The sequence below is a fragment of the Coptis chinensis genome, chromosome 4 (genome assembly GCF_015680905.1).
Source record: "Coptis chinensis isolate HL-2020 chromosome 4, ASM1568090v1, whole genome shotgun sequence".
Taxonomy (NCBI): domain Eukaryota; kingdom Viridiplantae; phylum Streptophyta; class Magnoliopsida; order Ranunculales; family Ranunculaceae; genus Coptis; species Coptis chinensis.
Genome location: NC_141459.1, coordinates 31,534,327 through 31,558,359, shown reverse-complemented (window position 1 = coordinate 31,558,359; position 24,033 = coordinate 31,534,327). Strand labels below are relative to the sequence as shown.

Sequence of the window (24,033 nt, the reverse complement as noted above, 5' to 3'; positions counted from 1 at the left end):
GACCGCAAGTATGAACCTGGAGGTTGAGTAGCTAGATGTTAAGACAACTTTTCTTCATGGAGACATTGAAGAAGATGTCTACATGGACCAGCCAGAGGGGTTTGAGGTCAAAGGCAAGGAGCACCTAGTATGCAAGCTGATAAAGAGCTTGTATGGGTTGAAGCAACAAATCTTGAGACGAGTGGTAGATAAAGTTTGATTCCTTTATGGCGAAGCAAGGATATAAGAAGTCTGCTTCCATTCATTGTGTGTTTATTCAGAGATTTCCAGATGGGGATTTCATAGTGCTCTTGCTGTATATGGATGATATGTTGATAGTTGGCCCAAACATCAACAAGATATCCAAGCTGAAGAAAGACTTGAGTAAGTCCTTTGAGATGAAGGATTTGGATCAAGCAAAGCAAATACTTGGGATACGGATCACTCATAACAAAAAGAGTGGGAAGTTATGGCTTTCTCAAGAGAGCTACATTGAGAAGGTGTTGAAGAGATTCAACATGGATCAAGCGAAGCCAGTCAGTTGCTCACTTGGTGGCCAATTCCGCATGACCAAAGAGATGTGTCCAAAGGGTGAGTGATAAGAGCCCAAAACTATAGTTTTAACCCTTTAACAGTCATACTTTTAGACCAATTATGTGAGTAATAATTAAGAGTTAACACTGATTACGTGTTTTTATGCATTTCGGGCTTCAAAGTCCATTATGTGCGAAATGTGCCACTTTAGCGAGATAAAGGAGCAAAGGTCGGTTACTAAGGAGTTCCGTGATTAAAGGCCAAGTTTCGAGAAGACAAAGCCTTTCTAAAAGCCCGGTCCAAAAGTCTGAAAAGTCGACGCGGGCGTAAAAAAGACACAAAGTCGTGAGAACTTCCAAAGGACATATCTTTGGACTCAGACCTCGGAATGGGGCCTACCTTATGTCAAAACGACCGGCTCGGAAAGAGCTTTCCAATGGTTTAAGCCTTGACCCAATCAGAGAAGCAAAAGTGGACAGAAAGTCTGTTGAAGCCAACTGCAGTTGAAGAGGCCTTTCTGGACTGAAAGAATTGGGTTTTGGGCCTGATTATCTGGCCCAAAACATGGCTCCAAGCCCATGCACGATTTTTGGATCTGAAAGTATAAAAACAAAAGCTTAATTATTTGTTAATGGTAGATTTTTAGGTTAGAAAATAAAAGTAGCTTAGAATAGAAAGTAGCCATTAAAATAGCTTCTAGATCTAGTTTTTCATGTAGATTAATTAAGTTTAGTTCCATTTCAATTATTGTATTAGATTAAACATTTGAATCTTGTTCTTCATTTTGATTAGATCAATAAAGTAGTATATTTATCAATTTCGATTTTGTCATTTCCATTTCTAGATCTAATTTCAATTCCTGTCCTTATTTCATTTGAGTCATTAAATTAGATTTCATTATTGTTTAATTAAGTAAATTTCAATTCTTTATATCATGTTTAGTTTAAATGTAATTGGAAATGATTGCGTAATGATTCTCGGCTAAACCTCCATTAGAGGGGGTTGAGAAGCCTTGATGAAAGCTTGATTCCGATTAACGTAGATTCGTCGTAATTTCCTTTCCACTCTAGAAACGTTTAGTTCACCATGAGAATGGGTTTAATCGTTCACATGCTAGTTATTAATTGGTAGAAATGCCATGTGTAATTAGGGATTAAGAAGAACCAATTGTTCTGCGAAGCAGTTCAATTCGGATTACGACGATTTGTAGTTAATAGGATTAAGTCGAGTTAAGGTGGAATCAATTCCCCTCTAACTCCTTATCATCGAATCAACGTAGCATTCCCTTAGTTATTCCCATCGTCGACTAGTTGCATTTCGTGGGTAGTTACATTGTAGTCTAGTTACTTTTTTCGTAAATATCTCATTAGACTTTAAGTTTAGATTACGTACACGTGAGAACACAGCATGCGGAAGGACAAAGAGTGGAACGAATCACTCTACTCCACTATATCTCATAGGATTGAGAGTAGAATCTTTGATAAACATAGGCATCATAATATAGTTTAGTTTTACTTACGTTTGTAAGTTTCATCGCTTTATTTCGTAGGTAAGACTATTCAATTTTATCATTTATCAGTGAGCATGAGCAGAGTTAGATGGAAAAGATTCTTTATGCATCCATAGTTGGCAGCTTGATGTACGCAATGGTGTGTACAAGACCGAATATTGCTTTTGTCGTTGGCGTTGTAAGCCGTTTTCTATCAAATCCGGAGAAGGAGCATTGGGAAGGTGTTAAGTGAATATTGAGATATCTCAAAGGCACTTACTTAAAGGCTACACTAATGCAGACATGGCAGGTGATGTTGACTCGATGAAGCCCACCTCCGGTTATCTGGTTACTTTTGTAGGGGAAGCAGTTTCTTGACAATCTAAGTTGTAAAAGTATGTTGCCCTCTCCACTACATAAGCCGAGTATATTGCAGCTACTGAGTGTTGCAAAGAGATGCTATGGATGAAGAGATTCTTCGACAAACTAGGGCTAAAACAGAAACAATTTGTAGTTCTATGTGACAGTCAGAGCGCCATCCATTTAAGCAAGAATCCGAGTTTTCATTCTAGATCTAAGCACATACATGTGCGTTATCATTGGATTAGAGAAATATTCGAAAACAAGCATTTATGTATTGAGAAGATCCATACCGACAAGAACGGGTCAGATATGATGACCAAAGTCTTACCAAAAGGTAAGTTTGATGTTTGTTGTGCTACCGCTGGAATGGTAGCAGACTCTTTCTGTTGATTTGGAAATTGCATGGAGGTATCCCCCCTCACTGTTCGGGAGGGGGAGATTGTTGGAGTTATCCTTCACATGAGGAGAAAAGGAGTCCTACTTGCGTGTAGAAGCCTGAGCGCGACCCGCGCTCATGCCTTGGTCGACCTCCAGTACCTTCAGTGCGACCTGCGCTCGACTTGGCCTTACCCAAGGCGCACCGCGCTCCCATGCCTATTTTCGGCAGGATTCTAATTTTTGTGAACAGTGAGTTTGCAATACAAGTTGGGGTTTTTGGCAAAACCTAACTAAGTCAGAAGACACGAAAATACACAAGAATAGAGAGAGAAACCCAATCTTGAAAGCAATCGAGATTGAGAGATAACTTTTACAGAGAGACAAACTTGTAAAGAGAGAAAAGTGATCTAGTAAGGTGAGAGACTGCAAGGAGTGATTGTAATTTTTTTTCTCACTTTATAAAATGATTAGCTCTTGTAGAAGTAGGCACCATTGGTCGAACCACGGTATATTTTTGTGTTGTGGTATGCTTTTACTGCTTTACATTATTATCTGTTGTTAATAATTGTTTAGCGAGTTAGGCATGTTAGTTGGTTGTAGGGAATATTTAGATTGTTGTCTGGAGTTGTTATTGTTTAAATACAAATTATATGTGTAGTGGGGAATCGATTGGTATTGGTATAAATCCCAACAGATGGGTTCTCGAGATTGGGTTCTTAAGAAAGGGCAAGAAGGGACTTTCTCGTTTCAAGTATTAGAATTCAGCATTCAGGAAAAACTTTGGTGCTGAATGATGAAAGTACCACTGAATGCTTAAACAAACAAGTTTTGAGGCCTTTGAATGCTTAAAACTTAAGTTTTGAGCATCTGAATGCAGAATGCTGAATTAAAAAAAAAACAACAGATGGACATTCTTAATCAATCTGCCAACATAGGGCACCGAGATTTAGAACTGATTAGTTCTGGGCCGAGTCCCAAACATTTAACCTCGGCCCAAATCCAGTAATGATTTAATTATTATAATTTGGACAACAAGGGGCTATTTGTTTTTTTGGGTTAAGTTATAAGAGGGTCTTATAAGACCATGTGTTATAAGAGGTCGGTCTTATAAGATGGTCTTATAAAGTGGTTTGTTTTTCATTTTAAGTTCCTCTTATAAGCACTTGTAAAAATAGAAAAAACAAATACATAACATCTTATAGAGGGTTATTTGACAAATATAACCCTACTTTACATCACATTTAACATGAATAGATTAATTTGAAACAAAGATATAGTTTGATTTTCAATTTCAAATCAATTTTGATAATTAGAATATCGATTTTAGGAAACTACTTTAATTGGCAGTGGTGGTAGTGGTCTTAATAGCACGGTGGAGGTGGTAGTGGAAGTGATAATATTAGTCTTAATAACACGGTGGTGGTAGTGGTAGTAGTAGTAGTAGAAGTGGTGGATATCTTAATAGCACTGGTGGTGGTGGTGGTGATAGTCTTAATGGTGGTAGTGGTAGTTATGGTAGTGGTAGTGGAGGCGATGATATTGATCTTAATAGCACGGTGGTAGTGGTGGTGGTGGTGGTGATTGTCTTAATAATAAAGTGATAGTGGTGGTGATGGTGGTGGTGGTGATGATGGTGGTGGTAGTGGCGGCAGTGGTGGTGGTGGTGGTTTTAATAGTTTGGTGGTGGTGGTGGTAGTGGTGGTAGCCGGTGGTGGCTAGGGCAATGGAGTTATTTGGATAATAAGATAATGAAAAGGAAAGAAGAGATAAATGAGGTTAGGGGTATATGGACGGGGGTGTTTGAGTCATTTTTCAAGTTATAAGACTTATAGAATTGAAGTAGATCTAATTTTAATACTTATAGAATTAGAGCCTCTTATAAGATATTTCTAGTAGAATGCCTCTTATAAGAGATAAAAAACAAACAAAAAAAATGTCAAAAATCACTGGCCACATCTTATAAAGAGGTTATAAGAGGCAAAAACAAATGGCCCAAGTCTCAGGTGCATACATAATTACATACACATAAAAAAAAAAAAAAAAAAAAAATAAATAAATAGGAAGAGCATATAAAAAGGACCCGACTGGTCAGACTAACAAACCAACCCAGTAGCGACGAGTCAAGAAACGGAGATGATGACGAAAGATCGTTCAAGATTCTTCTTCTGGAGCTCTGCTTGTTTCTTTTTAATCGTTTCATTCTTTCAGGTGAGTTTTTCCATCTTCATTTCTTTCTACATTTTCATTGACTATTTTTTTTTTATTAATGACTAACTTGTTTCTTTAACTAATATTTTGTCAATTAGGTTTTAACGATGTAGAAATAGAATCATTTTGATAATATGGACACAATTGGTATCTTGCCAAAAGTATTTCATTTCACAATTGTTTATTCTTCTTAATAATTCTACTGCTGCTTGGGGACATCTATTTTTCCCTATCAAACTAACTTCTCATATCTTGTGATTCGTAATTGCAGATAATGTTTCTTATGCATTTAGTGGGAGCAGACGTGCCGGATATTACAATGTAATGTTACTTATTGGGATTGTTCCTTCATATACAAATTTCAATATTAATTAATACAAGATGAGACATTGCACGCTACAGTTTTTGGAGGGAAAGTGCACACTGCACACTTTTTAATGAGTTATGATGTTTAGTAAAACAAAACTCGCCAGTTTATATCTGCTAATCTAAAGCACGTAATGTAGAAATAGGTTTTAATTAGTTGAGTTTGTAATATCTTGTTTGAGACCCCTAGATATATGACGAACAAAATGGTAGGGTACTGTGTATACCTCCATGCAAACAGAATAGGTAACTTTCATACATAATAGTATAATACAAGTTATGGTACATTCCTTTGACCCCCTAATCTTTGTGTATTTGTTCTTCTTGTTCCTTACAGTCAAAGGAATATCAAAGGATATGGACTTGAATATGGTTGTGAGCAATGCGTCAAAAGCAAGGTTTCCTGCTTCCTATGCCTTTCAATTAATTTTTAATGTACTTTCAAAACCGTTGGGAACCATTTCGTCTAAACTCTCGAACTTGTTGAGAGGCACGAACAATATATATTACTGGATCCTGGGTCAGACATGTTGTAGGTACACACCTCACCACACACGCACACACGTGGAGGTGGAGGTGGACACAAGAAAAACAAAAACAAGAAGAGAAATACAGTTTAGAAAACTTGAACCCGCGCCTTTTGGATTGACGTGTAAGTTCAGATAGATATTTCTGAAGATTGAATGCTTGAGAGCTGAGATATGTAGAAATAGTAGTTTTTCCATTACCTTACTAGTTTCCTGCTATATTTTTCTTTGGGTATAGTGTGCGATAATGTAAACTTGCTCCATCTTGTTTGCTGTATGAACTGTATGCCATCCGTGCAGGAGCAGTTTTATAACAAAGAACGTAAATCTGGAGAATTGGACAGCCATCTCTTGGAAGAGGTACTAAATAATCCATTTTCACACACAATATTGTTGTTTAAGTTGCATTATGCATTTTGCTAAAATCATATGCAGGACATTGACATAATTGCAACATACACTGATGCTTCTGGGGTTGTTCAAATAAGTACAGTCAAATCTAAGGATTTATCTGCTTCCTGGGTCTGGCAAAACCCTGATAATAAAAGCCATGATCAACTGTTCAGTGACCAGGTATTATCATCAAATGTCCTCTTCTTCGAATGTCTGATATGCTTGTTTATCCGTCTCCATATGGTTTAAGGAACTGTTACGTTTTGTGTTGGCTAATATTGGCATTGTATGATTCTTTTTATAACTCTCACTGATTCTTAGGCAAAGGACCATCTGTTCCAGCCAGGAATGAAAGAAACAGAAGAAAGCTCAGTGCCCACTGATAAATATAGAGCTGGCGAGGAAACAGTGCAATATCAAGAAGAAGCTCCAACTAATCCATTGAGGCTTAAACGTCGGGTGAATTACGTTATCATAGTTCATCTCTCCATGCATTTTGATCAACTTCTGCAAGTTTTTCTAAAAGTTTCTTGTACTGCAGCAACTTCGACAAGAAAGGAGAGAAGCTCGAAGTTCTGAACTCATGCAATTGGACAAGGATGCTGAAACTCAGATGCAAGCTGAAGCCATTGAAAGGTCAAAAAGGTTTAATACCACAGTCAGGGGAAAGTACAGTATATGGAGGAGAGATTATGAAAATCTGAACTCTGATTCTGCTTTGAAACTCATGCGTGATCAAATCATAATGGCCAAAGCATATGGTAGCATTGCAAAAATGAAAAATGAGATTGGTCTGTATGATTCTCTTGTAAAACACATCAAAGAAAGTCAACATGCTATTGGAGAAGCAAGTTCAGATGCTGAGCTATGCCCAAGGTACTGGTATTCAAGTTTGCGTGTTTATCATATTCTATCTTCCTCAATACTAATATGGGGCTGATCCAGGGCACTTGATCGAGCAAAAGCAATGGGCCATGTTCTATCTCTTGCCAAAGACAAGTTCTATGACTGTTTTGTCATGGCAAGGAAGCTGAGGGCCATGATTCAGTCAACTGAGGATACTATAAATGCATTGAAAAAGAAAAGCGCATTCTTGATACAGCTTGCTGCAAAAACTCTTCCTAGACCGTTGCATTGCCTATCTCTTCGGCTTGCAAATGACTATTTCTTGCAGGACTATGGAAGCACAGAAGTACAAAACATAGAAAAGATTGAAGATCCGACTCGCTACCACTATGCCATTTTCTCTGATAATGTACTTGCCACATCTGTGGTTGTAAATTCTACTGTTTTACACGCAAAAGAACCAGAAAAACATGTCTTCCACATAGTTACAGACAGGCTGAACTTTGCAGCTATGAAGATGTGGTTCCTTGTCAGTCCTCCTGCAGGTGCCACAATACAGGTTGAGAACATTGATGATTTTAAGTGGCTCAATTCATCTTACTGCTCAGTTCTTCGTCAACTTGAATCCGCGAGAATTAAAGAGTACTATTTTAAAGCAGATCACCCATCCTCTCTGTCTGATGGATCTGACAATCTCAAGTATAGGAATCCCAAGTACTTGTCCATGTTGAATCATCTAAGGTTCTACCTTCCTGAAGTCTACCCAAAACTAGATAAGGTCCTATTTTTGGACGATGATATTGTAGTTCAGAAGGATCTAACACCTCTGTGGTCTATCAACCTGCAAGGCATGGTCAATGGTGCAGTGGAGACTTGTAAAGAGAGCTTTCATAGGTTTGACAAGTATCTAAACTTCTCCAACCCAAAGATATCTCAGAACTTTGACCCAAATGCCTGTGGGTGGGCTTTTGGAATGAATATTTTTGATTTGAAGGAGTGGAAGAAGCAAGATATTACTGGAATATATCATCATTGGCAAGACATGGTATTTGTCCTAACCTTGTACTTTTCCACATTTTACTTTCCTCGAGTATAAAAATTGTGGGTTACCTGAAATATTGCATGTGATGTATATGGTATTTGTCATGAACATTGTTAAATTAAGAATCTAAGATGGTGTATCAGAATTTTGCTATTTTATTCTCTTTTTAATTGCTCAAATGACTTCTGTGTCTACAACGTTCGTAGAGCAAGAGTGTTTATTTCCCCTTCCGTCATATAATGTACATCAACTGCCAAAAAGCATCATATTCATCAACTATAGGTTTTTTTGTTTTTGTTTTTTAAGCACCTACTGACATGACCTTTTTTTCCCCTTTTAATGTTCTGTATTGTTGAAAGATTGCAAAAGTAAAAGATCTCATACTGTCGATATTTCAATTAAGCCATTATTGTTGCATAAGAGATGTAGATGATCATCATTGTTCATGATGAAGAAATACCCTCACATCATCCCTTCTGCATCACAAGTTTACGCGTGTGTGTTTTTTTGGTGCTCTTGGATGATAACATCATGTTTACTGATTTATTGTAGTTGCAGTTTCTCATTTTAAAATTATTTGTGCAGAATGAAGACCGCACTCTTTGGAAGCTTGGGACATTGCCCCCTGGACTCATAACATTTTACAACCTAACATACCCACTGGATCGGGGCTGGCATGTGTTGGGGCTTGGCTATGACCCCGCACTTAACCAAACAGAGATAGAGAATGGAGCAGTTGTACATTACAACGGAAACTACAAGCCATGGCTGGATCTCGCAGTCACTAAATACAAGTCCTACTGGTCCAGATATGTAATGTTTGATAACCCGTACCTTCAGCAGTGCAACCTTAGTGGATAGTGACAGTTTTTTTTAGATTATTTGTTGTAAATTTGTTGTTACTATTGTGCGGAATAGGCCTCTATAGTCCTTGGAAACATCTACAAATTGTAAGAATGTGCTGCATGGGAGATATCAGTGTGAACGCGGGACCCTGAGAAGCCACTATACATACATGTATATAAATGGTATACCAACAATATCCATAGTTCACCTTCAGAAACAAAGATTTTGAGTCTTTGAGATTTTAGTGGTGTTCACCCACTCAGCTGCAAACAGAAAGCTTCGAGTAAGATACTACGTCTGAATTGTACGATTTGTCTGAGAAGAATGACCCTTCATACGTATAAGAATTTTTTTCGTTAGCTGTCAAGACGATTGAAGATAAACACCCTGCATGCGTTTCCCAAACATTCTCTCCGCTTCAAAACTCCACAACTTGAAACAAAAGATGAAAGAATCATCATTTCAAGGACACTGGCAAAATGTACTTACCCATTATCTTGGACTGAAGAAATCAGAAGACCCAACCTTATTTCCTCATGTTTTCAAGTCATGTGCAAACCTTCATTGCTTAAAAGAAGGAACCTCTTTTCATGCATGTGTAATTAAGCAAGGTTTGAAACCATACACTTCTATTGGAAATTCCATTATTAATTTTTACATGAAATGTGGGGACATTAATTCTGCATTGAGTGTTTTTGCTTGCATGGTGAACAAGGACTCAGTTTCTTGGAATATTGTGATACATGGGTGTCTTGATAGTGGTCCTTATAAGGAAGGATTGTGTATGTTTGTGAAAGCAAGGGGTCAAGTGTTTGAACCCAATGTTTCCACTTTGGTTCTTGTTCTTCAAGCTTGTCGCAATCTTAGAGCTATTTATGAAGGTCTGGGCATTCATGGGTTCTTGATACAAAGTGGGTTATTGGCTAATATTTCTGTCCAGAACTCATTGTTGGGGTTTTACAGTGAGTTTGGTGGGTTGGAGTTTCCGAGAAAATTGTTTGATGAAATGCCTGTGAGGGATGTTGTTTCATGGAGTGTGATGATTGTGGCATATGTACAAAGTGGAGAAGGTCTGGGTGGGTTTCTTTTGTTCAAGGAAATGCTCTCTGGTAATGGGGTTGAACCTGATGAATTGACTGTTGTCAGCATTCTGAAAGCCTGCGCTGGCATTACGGATGTAGATTCAGGAAGAGCAGTTCATAGATACGTGATATGTAGAGGTTTCAGTTCGGATACATTTGTGGGAAATTCTCTAGTGGATATGTATTCAAAGTGTATTGATGCCGATTCTGCTTTTAAAATTTTCAATGAAATGCCCCAAAAAAATATAGTTTCATGGAATTCTGTTTTGTCAGGTTTGGTCCACAATGAACGGTATTTGGAAGCTCTGACCTTATTTCCTTCGATGGCGGAGGCTGGATTTGAGGCTGATGCGGTGACTATTGTCAGTCTTCTCCAAATTTGTAAGAACCTTGGAGATCCTATTAAATGCAAGTCCATCCATTCCATGGTGATACGATGGGGATTTGAAGCCAATGAGTTTGTGAAAAATGCTTTAATTGATGCTTATGCAAAATGTGATCTTGCTGAACTAGGTTGGAAATTGTTTCGACAAATGGAGAGAAGGGATACAATATGTTGGAGCACCATGATCACAGCCTTCTTACACTCTGGCAAACCTGAAACAGCAATATCCCTATTCCAAGAGATGATTCTGTTACAGGACAAGTTCAATTCAATTATCATGTTGAGTGTACTGGAAGCTTGTGCACTTATAGCTGACTTAAGAAGGTCAAAATGGGCCCACGGTGTAGCAATTAGACATGGAATGGCTGCACAAGTGGCTATTGGAACTGCCCTTTTACACATGTACTCTAAATGTGGGTCAATTGATGCCTCCGAAAAAGTATTCTTTCAAATGCCCGATAGAAACATAGTATCATGGAGTGCTATGATAGCAGCATATGGAACCCACGGCCGTGGGCATGATGCCCTCTCTCTGCTGAAAGAGATGGAATTGCATGGTTTGAAGCCAAATGCGGTGACTATGATATCGATATTGTCGGCTTGTGGCCATGGGGGCTTGATTGAAGAGGGGCGTGCTTGTTTCAGAAAGATAGTTCGAGATCAAGGGTTGCAGCCTAGTATGGAGCATTACTCGTGCATGGTAGACATGTTGGCTCGGGCTGGGAACCTTGATAGTGCAGCGGAAATGATTAATAGTATGCCTGCGGAAGTTATTGCTGGTGCTAGTGTTTGGGGTGCACTTTTGAGTGCTTGTAGGAACTATGGAAGCAGTGTGCTTGGTGGAGGAGCTGCATCACATGTTCTTGAGTTGGAGCCTTCTAACTCGGCAGGTTATCTGCTAGCTTCGAGCATGTTTGCTGCAAGCGGATTGTGGGAGGATGCTGCAAGAATGAGAAGAATGGTTAAGGATAAGGCGGTAAGGGTGGTGGCTGGTTACAGCATGGTGCATGTAGGAAATAGAGCATATAAATTTGTTGCTGAGGATAGTTCTCATCCACATTTTGAAGAGGTGCATGCTGTAACTGACCAATTGCATAGTTATATAAAGATGGATAAGGTACATGATGTGTGCATTGCAATGGAATCTTAACTTGGAGAATGGAGGATGGGAAGATGCCACTGTCCTGTCCTACACAATGACAAGCATACAAGCTTGGAAATCCGTACTGCATAGTTTGACCCAAAAAAGTCCAGGTTCGTAATCTGAAAGTTTGACCTGATTTTGCTTTTTTTCTCCTGGTGATTGTGCAAAGTTCGTATGTATGAACTATGAACTATTTAGTTTTACCAAAGTAGGTATATAATATATCTCGAATTTAGAATAACAATGAAAAGGAAATTCGTAAAATTACTTTTATGAACGTTTAAATTCTGGGTTGCATGGGCACTAGAAATTGGTCATTTATCCAGGTCAGACATGTGCTTACTAATAAACAGTCTAAGAGTGTGACAGATCTAATTTGATTTCCCTAATTCGCTAATTGCATTAATCGGATTCAAATTTTATATATTATCCTTTTCTCTTTTTACCCATTCTTTTTAAGTTGCTCAGAGTATATATAATTTTTGGTATATATGTAGCGTTTTAAGCAAATATTGGAAACAAATAATTGAGTAATTTATCATAGTCAACGTCATAATAATAGACAATTACTACTTTATATTAAGTTTGGCAACAAGAATCCAAATATCTGAAATTTTAAACCTGTATGTTGATTCTTTTTCTAAAAAATTAGGATCATTTGGAAGGTGCCTCTTTATAGTGCAGTATTCTTTTGGCGGTAAAAATACTATGATCCATGCAGATTTTATGCTGTGGGTATTAGTAGTTAAATCGATACTTGGTACAAATAAGGATAATTTAAGTGAACCTAGTGAAGTGGAAACCCTTTCTCTCCATCCTGGAAAGAAAACCCAAGTAGCACCACCTTGTACGTCGTGTTATGCTTGGAGAATGGAGCCTGGTAGCACCATTAGCTTGGTACACAACCTCATTTCTATTATCTCTCTGCTAGAGTCATCCCCTGTTTTATTTCTGACCAAATCAAGGCGGTAAAGGTTGCGCTAATTTGTGGAGAGAATGAGAGAGGTGTACCTCTTTTCTGAACAACATGCTAAAATTTGTAATCTACACTGCAAGAACTGGAGTTTATAAACTTGTCTGATTGAAATTGTATTTGCAATTTGTTCTCGGTATCTACATCTAAATTCTTCCTTACTAATGTCCAATTTCAGTGTAGAATATATTGATTAAAGCTGATGTGCTAAAGCCTGATATGTTCCTCTCTTGTGTGCTATAATAACATCTAAGAAACTCTTAAATATAAAGTAATCACCTACACCAGGGACTCGGGTGGAAACTTTCCTCCCTGCATGTACTTTCACGCTGAAACAGCTTAATCAAAGAGTCGTGACTCATGAATTAAGAGTTCCTCACTAAACACGTTAGAGTGCAGCTTTCACTGTCGCATAGTGCGTAGAGATAAGTGAACAACACATCTTTATGTTTGCCATTAAACCAATAGCAAACACTTTGCACTTAATCCCTTATGCTGGTTTCCAGTGCACCATCATGGAGTTCTTATCCATTCCAGCAATTAATATACTTGGGGATGGGTTGGAATTCGCCTCCCTGGTGTAGGTGATATTATCTCTTCCGCTTCAAAACTTGGACGGACCGACGGACTGAAACCTTTACTTTTGTTTAATTTACTAGAAAATTATAAAAAATTAAAATAACTAATTTAAGATGGATGAATTCCACATGAAGTTTTCCAGAAGGGTCATGATTCAGAAAGGTGCTCAAACTGAATTACATGTGAGGTGCAGAATTCATAACGAGAGTAGATGAGACTTATCTTGAAGTTCAGGTTAAATTTTTGGAGTGAAAAAATCACCCTCATTGTTTATTTTCTTTTTTTTGTATTGTGTGTCTGTTTTTGTTTTATTTCTTGCTCATGTGTGCTCTCACTGTTTTATTTCCCTTTTTTCTTGTAGAATAAAGTTTAACATGTGCAAACTAACCAGTCCCAACATCAAAACTGAACTCTTGTTTCTCTTTCTCCTTTATCCTCAGATATTCAAAGGTGGAAAACCGAATCCCACTGCGTCACAACTATTAACTAGCTGATGTTTGGCAAACTATGGATGGTAGAGTACCACATGACAGTCTTTGACATCCTCTCAAGGATGGCCAGCAAAATTCTCCTTGTATGCAGGTGCGTATGCAAAACCGTGCACATCATAGTATCTAACCCTTTATTTTCTAAGTCCCATTTCAATTAATGTTCTGAATCCAACTCTGACTTTATCATGCATCTCACCAAGAATGACCAACTGTACCTTGTTGAAAATAACGAGTAGATAGGAGCACAGTCGCACGGAGGCAGCACACTAGATAAATGCTTATAACTCTTCAGCACCCTTTAGAATCAATTATTCCTCGTCATATGGGAACTGATTTCTCCGAACCTTAATTTTTCGGTTTGCAACAACATCTTGATATGTGATCCACTCACAAGGGACCACATAAATTTTCCAAATTTTTGTCAAGTGCCTTGATCAGAAAGTTAGCCGCCATTGATTACACTATGGGTACGCATCAGTCCATTTGGATAAGGTTGAGATGGTCTGAAGAAATGAATATGAGCGAGGGGTGGAGTGGGACAGAGGTGGCTACAGACCATAATGGAAATGGTGTTACAAAATTTTGTTGTATATTGCGCACCAAATGAGTCATCACTAAAATGCAGTTGCCAAGATATATCTAAGACATTAAACATGCATCAACTATCCAAGAGAAGGATAAAGATTAAGAGAGCATATCTCTACTCAACTAAACTATACGATAATAATAGAAATAGATACATAATAGATCACTATAGTAAACTAAACTGAAGTTACGCAGATACATAATAGAAATAGATCACTATAGTCTACCTACACTTTAAAACGCATAGATTTGCATAGTGTCCAAATATGTTTACCTTCTTTACAACTAGAACTCAAGAATGCCATTGAATTTTGAGAACATGAGAGAATATCTAGAAGACAGTATTGAGGATGTAGTTTCAATTCCAATGTTTGTTTCTTTTATCTAAGATTTGGGATAATAGGACTGCAATCAAATTTGAGTGCAAAGAGTTAAAGGTTTACAGACTTGCAGAGAACTAGACTTGGGAGACGGAAATGTATTGAAGCCTATCAAGTTGAGCAGGAAAAACAAGGACTACATGATTGGGCAAAGCATTTAACCATCTGCAACAATTTTCCTGGCAACCTTGGGGATAAGATAAACTTTGATGCTAGTAAATTTTTAATTTTGACAGAAGTACAGGTTCTGGAGCTGTTGGAGGCCTTCAGCAGCATGCAGGACAGCTGATGGAGTTATATAGAGCCATCATTGGGACTGCTTAGAGATTCTATGCAATTGATGCTGAGCGACAGAATTTCTAGGCGATGAAGTAGCTGCATTGCTGGCTGTCCGCCTCGGCTTGGAGCTAGTGATTTTGGATGGGACAACAGAAATGTTAGAGAGTGTATTCAGTCTAATGAAGCAGTTGTTGAATACTTGAATGGATGATTGGATCAAGAGGCCAGGGAATGTGATGGCATATTAGATACTCCTTTAATCCTTTTGGTGCCACTCAGAATTACTCATAACCTCGATTTGAATTTAGTGGACGTGACTCTCAGAGTCTCAGGTCTCAACTATAAATGGAATTGAACTCTGAAGAAACCATCGATATTTTAACGTTACCACGTACTGAAGCGGCTGTATAGATTTGTGACGGTATACCGTATACCACCTTATTTCATGGTACCGCACTCTTCTTCTATAGAGCCCACTGTTGGAAAATCGTGTTTTGTATGTGTTCTCCATAAGCCAGGTTATTTCGTCTAATCAAGTGAGTGCACTAGTGAAATATTTTGGGACACATGTTGAACTCAACATGGCATATAGTTTTGCGAATTTCTTCATTAAGTCGACCAACTCTACATTTTGGCATAAGAAATTTGATAAAGTCTATTTATCAAATGATCCAGTTAAGTGCGTCAATTCCTTCTAGCATGATTGCTTTTCCTGTGTTAACACATGCTAGAATCGCACAAGGAATAGCAGTTGCATTAAATTGGGAGTTTGTCCCCATTGTTATAAACTTATCAAGATGACTTTATCACTTGCTTTCGGCTTGCTCTACCAATTACCAAAACCCCAAAACAACAAAAAGTACAAAACCCATCAATATCAGGCAGTTTAATGTGTAAATCTAGTCGAATACGAATGCAGACCTCACACCTGGTATCTACTTTCCATTCTCAAACTTCATACTTTCAGCGTTCACACTTTCACAGTTCACACGTGAAATTGTCGCACAACCAAACAATAGAAAATTAGACTGTTGCACACTGCAACTTCGAGTATAGATCATAAGTTCTACCGTCCACTCTCTTTTATTTAGTCATTCTTTTCTCACCTGCGTGCATGCTGCTGTTATAGTAGTAGGGACTAGGGACTAGAGATTTGCATAGAGAGGCGTGGAGGTAAGAGTTATGATTTCGTCAGATGCTAAGCAATGATGACGACTTATGGGACATGGTCCCTTTTTAAGTGCGTTGTTCAAGGGGCTTCAAGTTTTGCGCCACAACAGAATCTGTTTAAAGCTTGTAGGTCCCTTATCACACTCCTATTATTAACATCATTAACTCCACTGACCACATCTCTCCTGTGACCTGTCCCCTCTAATTTTACCTTTTATCTCATTGGGATTTTGATTGACAGAAACATCCTCATAAACCCTGACACTGCGACCAGCTGTTAGTTTAAGAGAGTTGCGACTTGCCAGTTCAACCCTATAGTCCTTTTAATTCTAATAGCGCTCATTGATGACTTTGTTGTTACAAATTTGTCTCTTTAGTAGAATTAGATATATGTTCCTGTCCATGTCCTTTTATGCCTCTTTTAGTTCTATCGGAACCGTCTTTACCCCCTATACCAACTAACAATGCCTCTGAAAAATTGTTAATTTTTAGTTTTTACGAACTACACAGTATAATACACTTCATACTAAACACCGAATTAGAGAATATAAACAAGTTCTAATAACTTCCTATAGCAAACAAAAAAAAATCTCCACGACTTAAATAAAACCTAACCTGGCCTAGCAGAATAAAATTCTCACCGAACTTGAAACAAAACGACAAAAAATAACCCAAACGTAAATAAGGAACATCGGTAAATCCAAAAAAGACAGTGACGTCAGTGGTATGGAAAGTCTTTGAAAAATGGAGTACCGTTTGCCAACTTATTTAGTAGTATAAAACGAGTATAAAAAACTCAGTTACTAGCCACACCTCCACTGGTTCTCTCTCTCTCTCTTGTTCTTCACACTATGGAAATGGACCGGAAACTCACTAGTTTTGTAACTAACTTACTTCTGTTACAGGTATATATATTTGCTGTTTCATATTCTAGTTGATAATACTGTTGTTCATGTAAACTCTTTGTTTGGTTTGTTATACTTGTTTCGAATTAAAAGTTGTTCTTCATAATTCTTTTTTCTTTGTTAAGCTCATTGACTCTTTTTTTTTTGAATGCTTTATTTGATATATATATGTATATGCAATCATTATATATGCAGGCAATTTTAGTTGTGTCTTTGGTGAGCTCAGAAAGGTCTGATTGGAGATTTCTTTTGACATCATCTAACGCAACGATATCAGGGTTAGATTTCCTTGTTTCTCTTGATAAAACTGGGCATAGTGTATGCAATGTTCCAACACCAGCTTGTTGTTTCTTGCAATTTTTATGCATTTATTTTGTTTATAGTTTTCCTTTTATCTTGTTTAATATGGTTTCAAAGTGGAAAGGCTGTTGGAGATTTCTGTCTTGACTTTTGTGGTTTCCTTGACTGTAAATCATTCTTGATAGCTCACTTAATAAAAGGAATAAGCAGTGGTAGAAGTAGATATCCTTGGTGGGCTGGTGGTAATGGTTTTCCACGTTGCTCTATCAAAAAGCCAGCAACATGGTTTTATTGACTTGGCATAACCCGTTTAGGTGCAAGGCTGCCTGAAGTGACATTCCCAATAATTTATTTTTAAACAAATTAAGAATAAAACAAGAGATGAATGATTATCACATTTTCCCTAGCTAAAAACTGAAACAGCTTTGAGAATTTTAGGGTAAGAAGAAGAAAATTACATTTCTGTATCGAATGTAGATAGGATAGAATGGATTGTCATTGCTTGTAGAGGATGTCATTTCATTCATTGTGGAGTGTAACATTTGATCCCAAACCTCTCTTGCATTCAAATGTGGGTTAGATACATTATTGTGTTGAATACCTGATAACAAACTTCTTTTGTAAATCTTGAACGATGAAAGTTGTGGATGCATTTATTCAGATGGTGTTCGTTTGTTTGCCCACTTCATAGTTTGCTCACATTGCATCACATCATATTCTTGATTCTCTTTGGAATAATTCAAATGGGAAGTTGTATCATTTTCATATTCCCTTTTTCTCTATTTATGAGACATAAATATACCTTTCTCTTATGACCAGGGTAAGACATTCCAATGAATACTGTGCAATGTATGATATTTGTGGAAAGCGCAGTGATGGAAAAACCTTGAACTGCCCTTATGGTTCCCCATCCGTGAAGGTATCTGCATAAATTTTGGTTCTAGAGGTGTAATCTATTTTGTTTTTTTTATCAAGCTTTTACTTCTCACACTTAACACAGAGAAAGTAATAGAGGTCAACTGTAACGTATGTTTTCAAGCTTTTACTTCTCACACAGCACATTCCAGTATTGGGTTAAGTCAACAGGAAAAAAACCCTAGTCTGATGCATTAAATTTTGACTTGTGCAAACATTTTAGAAAGGACAAAGTAATGGATTTTGTCCGTAGCCTTTTGGTTTTGCACATTTTAAGGATGCTTCTCATAACACTCTGTTCAACATACTTCAGACTTTATGTCACAATATATGCTTGACATGTTGACACCTTACTGATGTGAATCACATGTGGGATCCACCATTCAGCCATGTGCCCTAAGTTGAAATTTTACTTTGTTTTTCAGGTTAGCTAATTTGTTCCCTAGGTGTTTAGAGTTTTATACTTATATTTGATTTGTTTTCCTTTCCATATAAGGATTCCTGTTCATCAAGAAATCCATTTGAAGACTTAATTTGTCATTGTGTGGATCCTTTTTCTCACCACTTTTAAACCAGTCCCTTCGACTTGGCGTTTGTAATAGTTCAATACATGAGACTGTCGAAGTGTCTATTGTTCATGCCTTTCCCAAATTGTTTGGAAATAGCTTGGGTTTATAACTTTTTATAGTTCTTCATGTAAGTAGGTTTAAGGTGAGAACTCTTGAATGAGTCCTTGTTGAGATGTTTAATCCTACAAAGGATATGTTAATCCATGCATAAAAGTATATGTCTTGGGGGCTCTCCACTTATCACCAACTGGTTTTAAGCTGTGTCCATCTTTAATATGGTATCAGAGCGGGTTATTGTGTTTGCTCCAAAAGGCCTTGATGTTTACTTTATGTAATGTTTGTCCACGTGTTAGGCTCAAATAATGCCACCGGGGTGTAGTCCCATATGGGATATGTTAAGCCACGCATAATAGGATATAAGGGCCTCTCCACTTATCACCAATTGCTTTTAAGTTAGATGTCCATCTTTAATACTTCTCAACCTTGGGAGCAAGGGCCGCTAAAGCCATTCCGGGGCCCTAAGCGAAAGTTAAAAATGGGCCTTCTCATATCAATGAATTATATTTTGAGTGCGCCGAATTTAACGTAAAACCTTACCAGTGATATTGAATATTGTTAAATTGCCAATTTTTCTATAAGCTCGAACTTATGTGAAGGGTCAATTCTATTAATATATTAGAGGCTCATATATGTCAACACTCCCCCTCAGCGGGATACGCTGGAAATACACAGGTAGAAGAACTGGACATCTTCACCTGGTAGGAGTTAAACCCGAGACCTCTCAGAAACCAGTGGCTCTGATACCATATTAAATTGTCAATTTCTTCATAAGTTCGAACTTATGTGAAGGTCAATTCTATTAATATATTAGAGGCTCATATATGTCAACAAATATAAAATCCCGAAGAAAATTTCAAAACTTAAAGTTTAGTTTAAATTTGTATTGGCTCATTACGTATAAAAGACTTAATTATTTTATGTACACACATTAATGAACATTTATTTTATGAAGAAAAATAGACAGCCACATAGAAATGATATTTATTGTAATTTTTATCTTGTTGTTTGATGTTAAACTTAAATTAATTAGAGACTTGGAGTAATCATAGCGGCCTAGAACAAATAGAACCAAGTAGATCTTGAGTTTGCTTAACTGTGTATAATTTGGATAGTGAGTTGGGGGGGCCTTTCACTTTATAACACATAGCACATGGCCATCTATAGTTGGAACCTTAAGTGTCATTTGGTGGGTTGGGGCCCTTTTGCAAGCGGGGCCCTAAGCAATTACCTATTTTGCTATAGGGTTGAGCTGGCCCTGCTTGGGAGAATGACTGGACGATGACGTGTTTTGTGGGAATGCGTGATATTCTAATGGGCGAGAATGATGTGAATCATGTCTGGGGTGCACTGCCCAGCCCTGATCCCCTTTGATTGTTTGTTATTTTGTTGTATACATTGTTTTCCACGGTATCCTCGATAGGTTATAATTTTAATTCATTTGGTATCCTTGCCATGTAGGGATTCTTGTTCATGAAGTCAGGCATATTTATAGGCTTGAGAGTGTCTTCGTAATCGCTTCTTCTAGTTTGGAGACTTTTAATAAAAATTGTTATTTTAGGGTTTTGAGCTCCAATTCTGGTCCCTTTCTTCAATTGTTTTTTTGGGAATTCAAATTCTGGCTTTAGATTCTTACTGACATATTTTGGCTATTCTAACTAAGTGAACTTATTTAGGGTTCAAGTCCCATATTTGTTTCTATTTTAGTATAGGGTTATTTTGGGTTATTTTTAGTTCCGAATTTAGTGAGTTCTACTCAAATTAGAGGTTGTTTTCCTATTGAAGGAGTTGTAGGCCTTTGGCCAATTTAGATTTGATTGAATTGAAATTGATTTCTTTAGTAGAGAATTTGTGGAATTTTCATTCTTTGCAATTGTGATTGCATCACTAAGTTGTTTCCATCTGTTTTCTATAGTTAGTAACTGTACAAAATGCTACAATATATCTTGAAATCCGCCGATTTTTCTGTGATTTGCATCAAAAGTATTGTATCAGCATTTTATTTCTTGAAACTTGTCACGTTAGTTTTTTCCTATTGAAAACTTTGTAATCTGCCAACACATTTGTCGATATAGCTGTGATATCTGCCAAGATTTTTTGGGGGCGGCATCAATATATTGAACTGGTTAGTATAACCCTGGCATTATTGAAAATAAAATTAACAACTTAGTAAAGTGTCTTAGCTACTTCGCACTGGTATTGAGTTTCAAACATAATTGTTTTTATGTATTTTGGCCCCTTCTTGTTTGTCGCCCTTATGATTATTTGGAGAAGTGGAAGTCTATTTCATTTGCTTATAAACTAATCCTATTTGTTGTATTAAAAGGATAATTGATGATTTATGTGGTGAATTTGCTTTTGCAGCCTGATGATGTCCTTTCTTCAAAGATCCAGAGCTTGTGTCCAACAATTAGTGGAAACGTTTGTTGTACAGATGCTCAGTTCGAAGTATTGAGATCACAAGTCCAACAGGTAATTGTCACTGAATAATGTGCTGAAGTCTCTATCTACAACTGTATCCTTTTCCTTTTTTTTTTGTTCGGGATAAAACCGGTTATAGAAGATGGGTTTCCAACTTGAAACCAATTGGTCAAAAGTGGAGAGGTCCCATGATTTATATATTTGATTGCAAGGCTTTAGATACCCGACATGAGATTATAATCTCAACAGCGCTTTTGCGTGGATAATGGCATATGAGTTACATAACATCAAGCGTTTGTGTTTGTTTGGCTGTGTGAATGTGTATTCTTAAAAATAGACATTACATGTATGTAGACATGTAGTACATGGTACATACCATAGAAACTACTCATTGCATGCCCCTTTTACTTCCACGAAACCCAAAAGATATCTGTTTATTGAAACTTGGCATTCATCACTGGTTTGCTAAGACTATTCTTGAGTTCTCCAAAAGTATAAACTTTGTCGGAAACCTACTTGTGTACCAAGTTACAACATTTTTAATTTTAATAACTAAAATTAAAACAAGTTCTCCCTTCGTCAATTGTAAACAATGCCTCTCTTCCATCTTTGTACTTTGCCATTTACCTTTTCTGTTTTTGCTCTTCCATATGCTATGTATTTACACACATGCCATTCTTATCTCAATTCAACAGCCTTGTTGATGACATCCAAGGAAGTCCCATGTTTGTGTTACATATTTCTAACCTTCTAAGAGTTCCTTTATTTGACACTGTTGTCATCATCGTCATTGACAATGCCATAGTTCTAGTTTAAACAAAGGGCTCCTCCTTTTCTCAATGCCGGGGGTTGGAAAATATGTGCTAGGGAGTTGGGGAGTCAAATAGTCTAAGCATGGAGGTATATTCTGACGATTCAAGTAATGCACATTCTGAATTTTCTTTTGTGACTACTTTCCATCTACCATTCAAAAAGAAAAAAAGAAAGAAAGACCATTATGATGTGCTAAACAAACAAATTCACACGAAGCTAGAAAACTATACCTCAACGTTAATTTGGCAGTGGGGGTCTAGAGATGATGTATTAGGGGTTTGATGTACGACCAATAATCTAAACCAAAAGGATAATGTTTGTGTATCATATTCATGTACAGAATAGCTGGGTATAGTCTTTAATTCCTTGAATGCTTATTTTCATAAAGCATGCTATTTACTGACCTTATAGCCTGTTTAAATTTTCTACAGGCAATACCTTTTCTAGTAGGCTGCCCAGCATGTTTGAGGAATTTTCTAAATCTTTTCTGTGAGCTTTCTTGCTCTCCAAATCAAAGCCAATACATTAATCTGACTTCTGTTGCGAAGGTAAGAAATTCTGACAGATGCTATATGATATTTTGAACTCTGAGTTATTCTTTTCAATTTGACATTGCAAGGAGTTTTGTGGAAAAAGTGGAAGTGGAGGTTTATATTTGTTTTTTATTTATTTTTTAAAATTAATTATTCATTTTTGTACTGCAAATATACAAATTTTGTCATATATCTCACTAAGGCGATTGTTAGAGTTGTAGCCTTGTAGGGTACAAGCAAAAGTATATTACAAAGAGAAAGCATAAACCAGCACATTGAAACATAATATTCTTTCATCTGATAAATAAGTACTGAAATGGAAACTTCTCAACGTCATAGAGTGTATTCTTGATACTTTAGCTTCCCTAATGGAAATATTGTAATAAGAGAGTGTGGTACCCATCAAGAAAGGCATCTTCTCTATCAAGTCTTTTTACTTGTGTACTCTTTTGTTGTTGTCCATAATTCATTTTGGGCTAAAGTTGCTTCCAAAATCTTTTTATTCTTTTTTTTGTGTTGTGGGAATTTTGGGGGATATTCTTACCACATATTAACTTATATCCAGAGAAAGCTCATAGGGAATTATAACTAATTGTGAGGGAGCGATAAGGAGACGATGAACCATGTTTTGTTGGCTGTCCTCTTTCCAGTAACATATGGTAAGCCTTCCCTGTTGAGTGTCTCTTGAAAGTGCCGTAGTGGGATGGTGGATTGCAAAAATGTTGGGATCTTTGTCCTTTTACTTTATTTGGTTATCGGGTATGGAGGTGTCCACATTCTGCTATAGTGTTTGGGGAAGTAGGGAGTGGGGTATGTGGCTTTAGCAGAGTCGAAAACCCTTTGAGGGAGTCTCAACAAAAAAAAAGGAGGTTCTTTTATCTTTAAATCCCTTCCTATCTTGGTGGTCTAAATTCTATGGACATTAGTAGCTACCCTTTTGAAATTTTTGTAGATTAGATGAAACTTTAATATTCTGAGAAAAAACACGAATAAATTCAAGGTTTTGACCATGGTCGGCGCAATGTCATGGCTAAATGATTGCTTTTTATATGTTTCTTCATTTGATTATACTATTCTGTTTGTGCTACATGTCACAGTGGTAGCTCCCCTCTCAAATTTACATTAAATATGAAAGTTTCATTTGAGGCAACTCTCTCTTTTAATTTCCCCAGGTTGGGAACAATTCAACTGTGGATGGCATTGATTTCTATGTAACTGATGCTTTTGGTGAAGAGTTATACAACTCGTGCAAGGATGTCAAGTTTGGAACAATGAATACTCGAGCCATGGAATTTATTGGTGCCGGTGCTAAAACTTTTCAAGGTGAGGAATACTTTGAAGATATAAGATAATTAGTATCCTAGTGCCTTGCTAAGGGAGCAAGAGGTGGGATGGCAAAGAATGGAGGGGTACCAAGTTACCAACCTTGTTTGGATGTTGGGATGTCATAGTTACCATGCAGATGTGTATCCCTGTCATTA

General features: G+C 37.2%; 3 protein-coding genes across 8 annotated transcripts in view; all 3 read left to right on the top strand.

Annotated features, from left to right (window-relative positions):
- The first annotated feature begins 4,793 nt into the window (after positions 1-4,793).
- LOC147503199 (putative galacturonosyltransferase 3) lies at positions 4,794-9,210 on the top strand. Of its 2 annotated transcripts, none has more exons than XM_086607983.1 (9): positions 4,794-4,951; positions 5,223-5,272; positions 5,655-5,715; positions 6,151-6,204; positions 6,280-6,417; positions 6,559-6,696; positions 6,779-7,113; positions 7,183-8,128; positions 8,711-9,210. In XM_086607983.1, the coding sequence occupies exons 1-9, from the start codon at positions 4,877-4,879 to the stop codon at positions 8,984-8,986; spliced, it is 2,073 nt and encodes a 690-aa protein (XP_086464109.1). In that variant the 5' UTR covers positions 4,794-4,876; the 3' UTR covers positions 8,987-9,210. The 2 variants fall into 2 exon arrangements, with proteins under 2 accessions (XP_086464109.1, XP_086464108.1); XM_086607982.1 differs by having other exon boundaries at positions 6,145-6,204.
- An 8-nt stretch (positions 9,211-9,218) lies between these two features.
- On the top strand, positions 9,219-13,711 carry LOC147503198 (Tetratricopeptide repeat (TPR)-like superfamily protein). The gene is made up of 2 exons (XM_086607981.1): positions 9,219-11,692; positions 13,575-13,711. The coding sequence occupies exon 1, from the start codon at positions 9,363-9,365 to the stop codon at positions 11,586-11,588; it is 2,226 nt and encodes a 741-aa protein (XP_086464107.1). The 5' UTR covers positions 9,219-9,362; the 3' UTR covers positions 11,589-11,692; positions 13,575-13,711.
- The window catches only part of LOC147503196 (uncharacterized), a 41,251-nt gene continuing 30,793 nt past the window's right edge, over positions 13,576-24,033 (top strand). For 3 of the 5 annotated variants that reach the window (XM_086607978.1, XM_086607976.1, XM_086607975.1), the window contains exons 1-6: positions 16,788-16,944; positions 17,140-17,222; positions 18,064-18,163; positions 21,150-21,257; positions 22,451-22,567; positions 23,725-23,875. In XM_086607978.1, coding sequence (XP_086464104.1) covers positions 16,891-16,944; positions 17,140-17,222; positions 18,064-18,163; positions 21,150-21,257; positions 22,451-22,567; positions 23,725-23,875 — 613 coding nt within the window. In that variant the 5' untranslated portion in view covers positions 16,788-16,890. Of the gene's footprint in view, positions 13,717-16,750; positions 16,945-17,139; positions 17,223-18,063; positions 18,164-21,149; positions 21,258-22,450; positions 22,568-23,724; positions 23,876-24,033 lie in introns of those variants that run through there. The other 2 variants (XM_086607977.1, XM_086607980.1) reach the window with 2 other exon arrangements.

Excerpts from the sequence above, each read along its gene's own strand:
- LOC147503199 (XM_086607982.1), top strand. The coding sequence starts at position 4,877 with ATGATGACGAAAGATCGTTCAAGATTCTTCTTCTGGAGCTCTGCTTGT. Across the intron at positions 4,952-5,222 it reads TAATCGTTTCATTCTTTCAG|ATAATGTTTCTTATGCATTT; the intron begins GTGAGTTTTTCC and ends TCGTAATTGCAG. Across the intron at positions 7,114-7,182 it reads GATGCTGAGCTATGCCCAAG|GGCACTTGATCGAGCAAAAG; the intron begins GTACTGGTATTC and ends GGGCTGATCCAG.
- LOC147503198 (XM_086607981.1), top strand. The coding sequence starts at position 9,363 with ATGCGTTTCCCAAACATTCTCTCCGCTTCAAAACTCCACAACTTGAAA.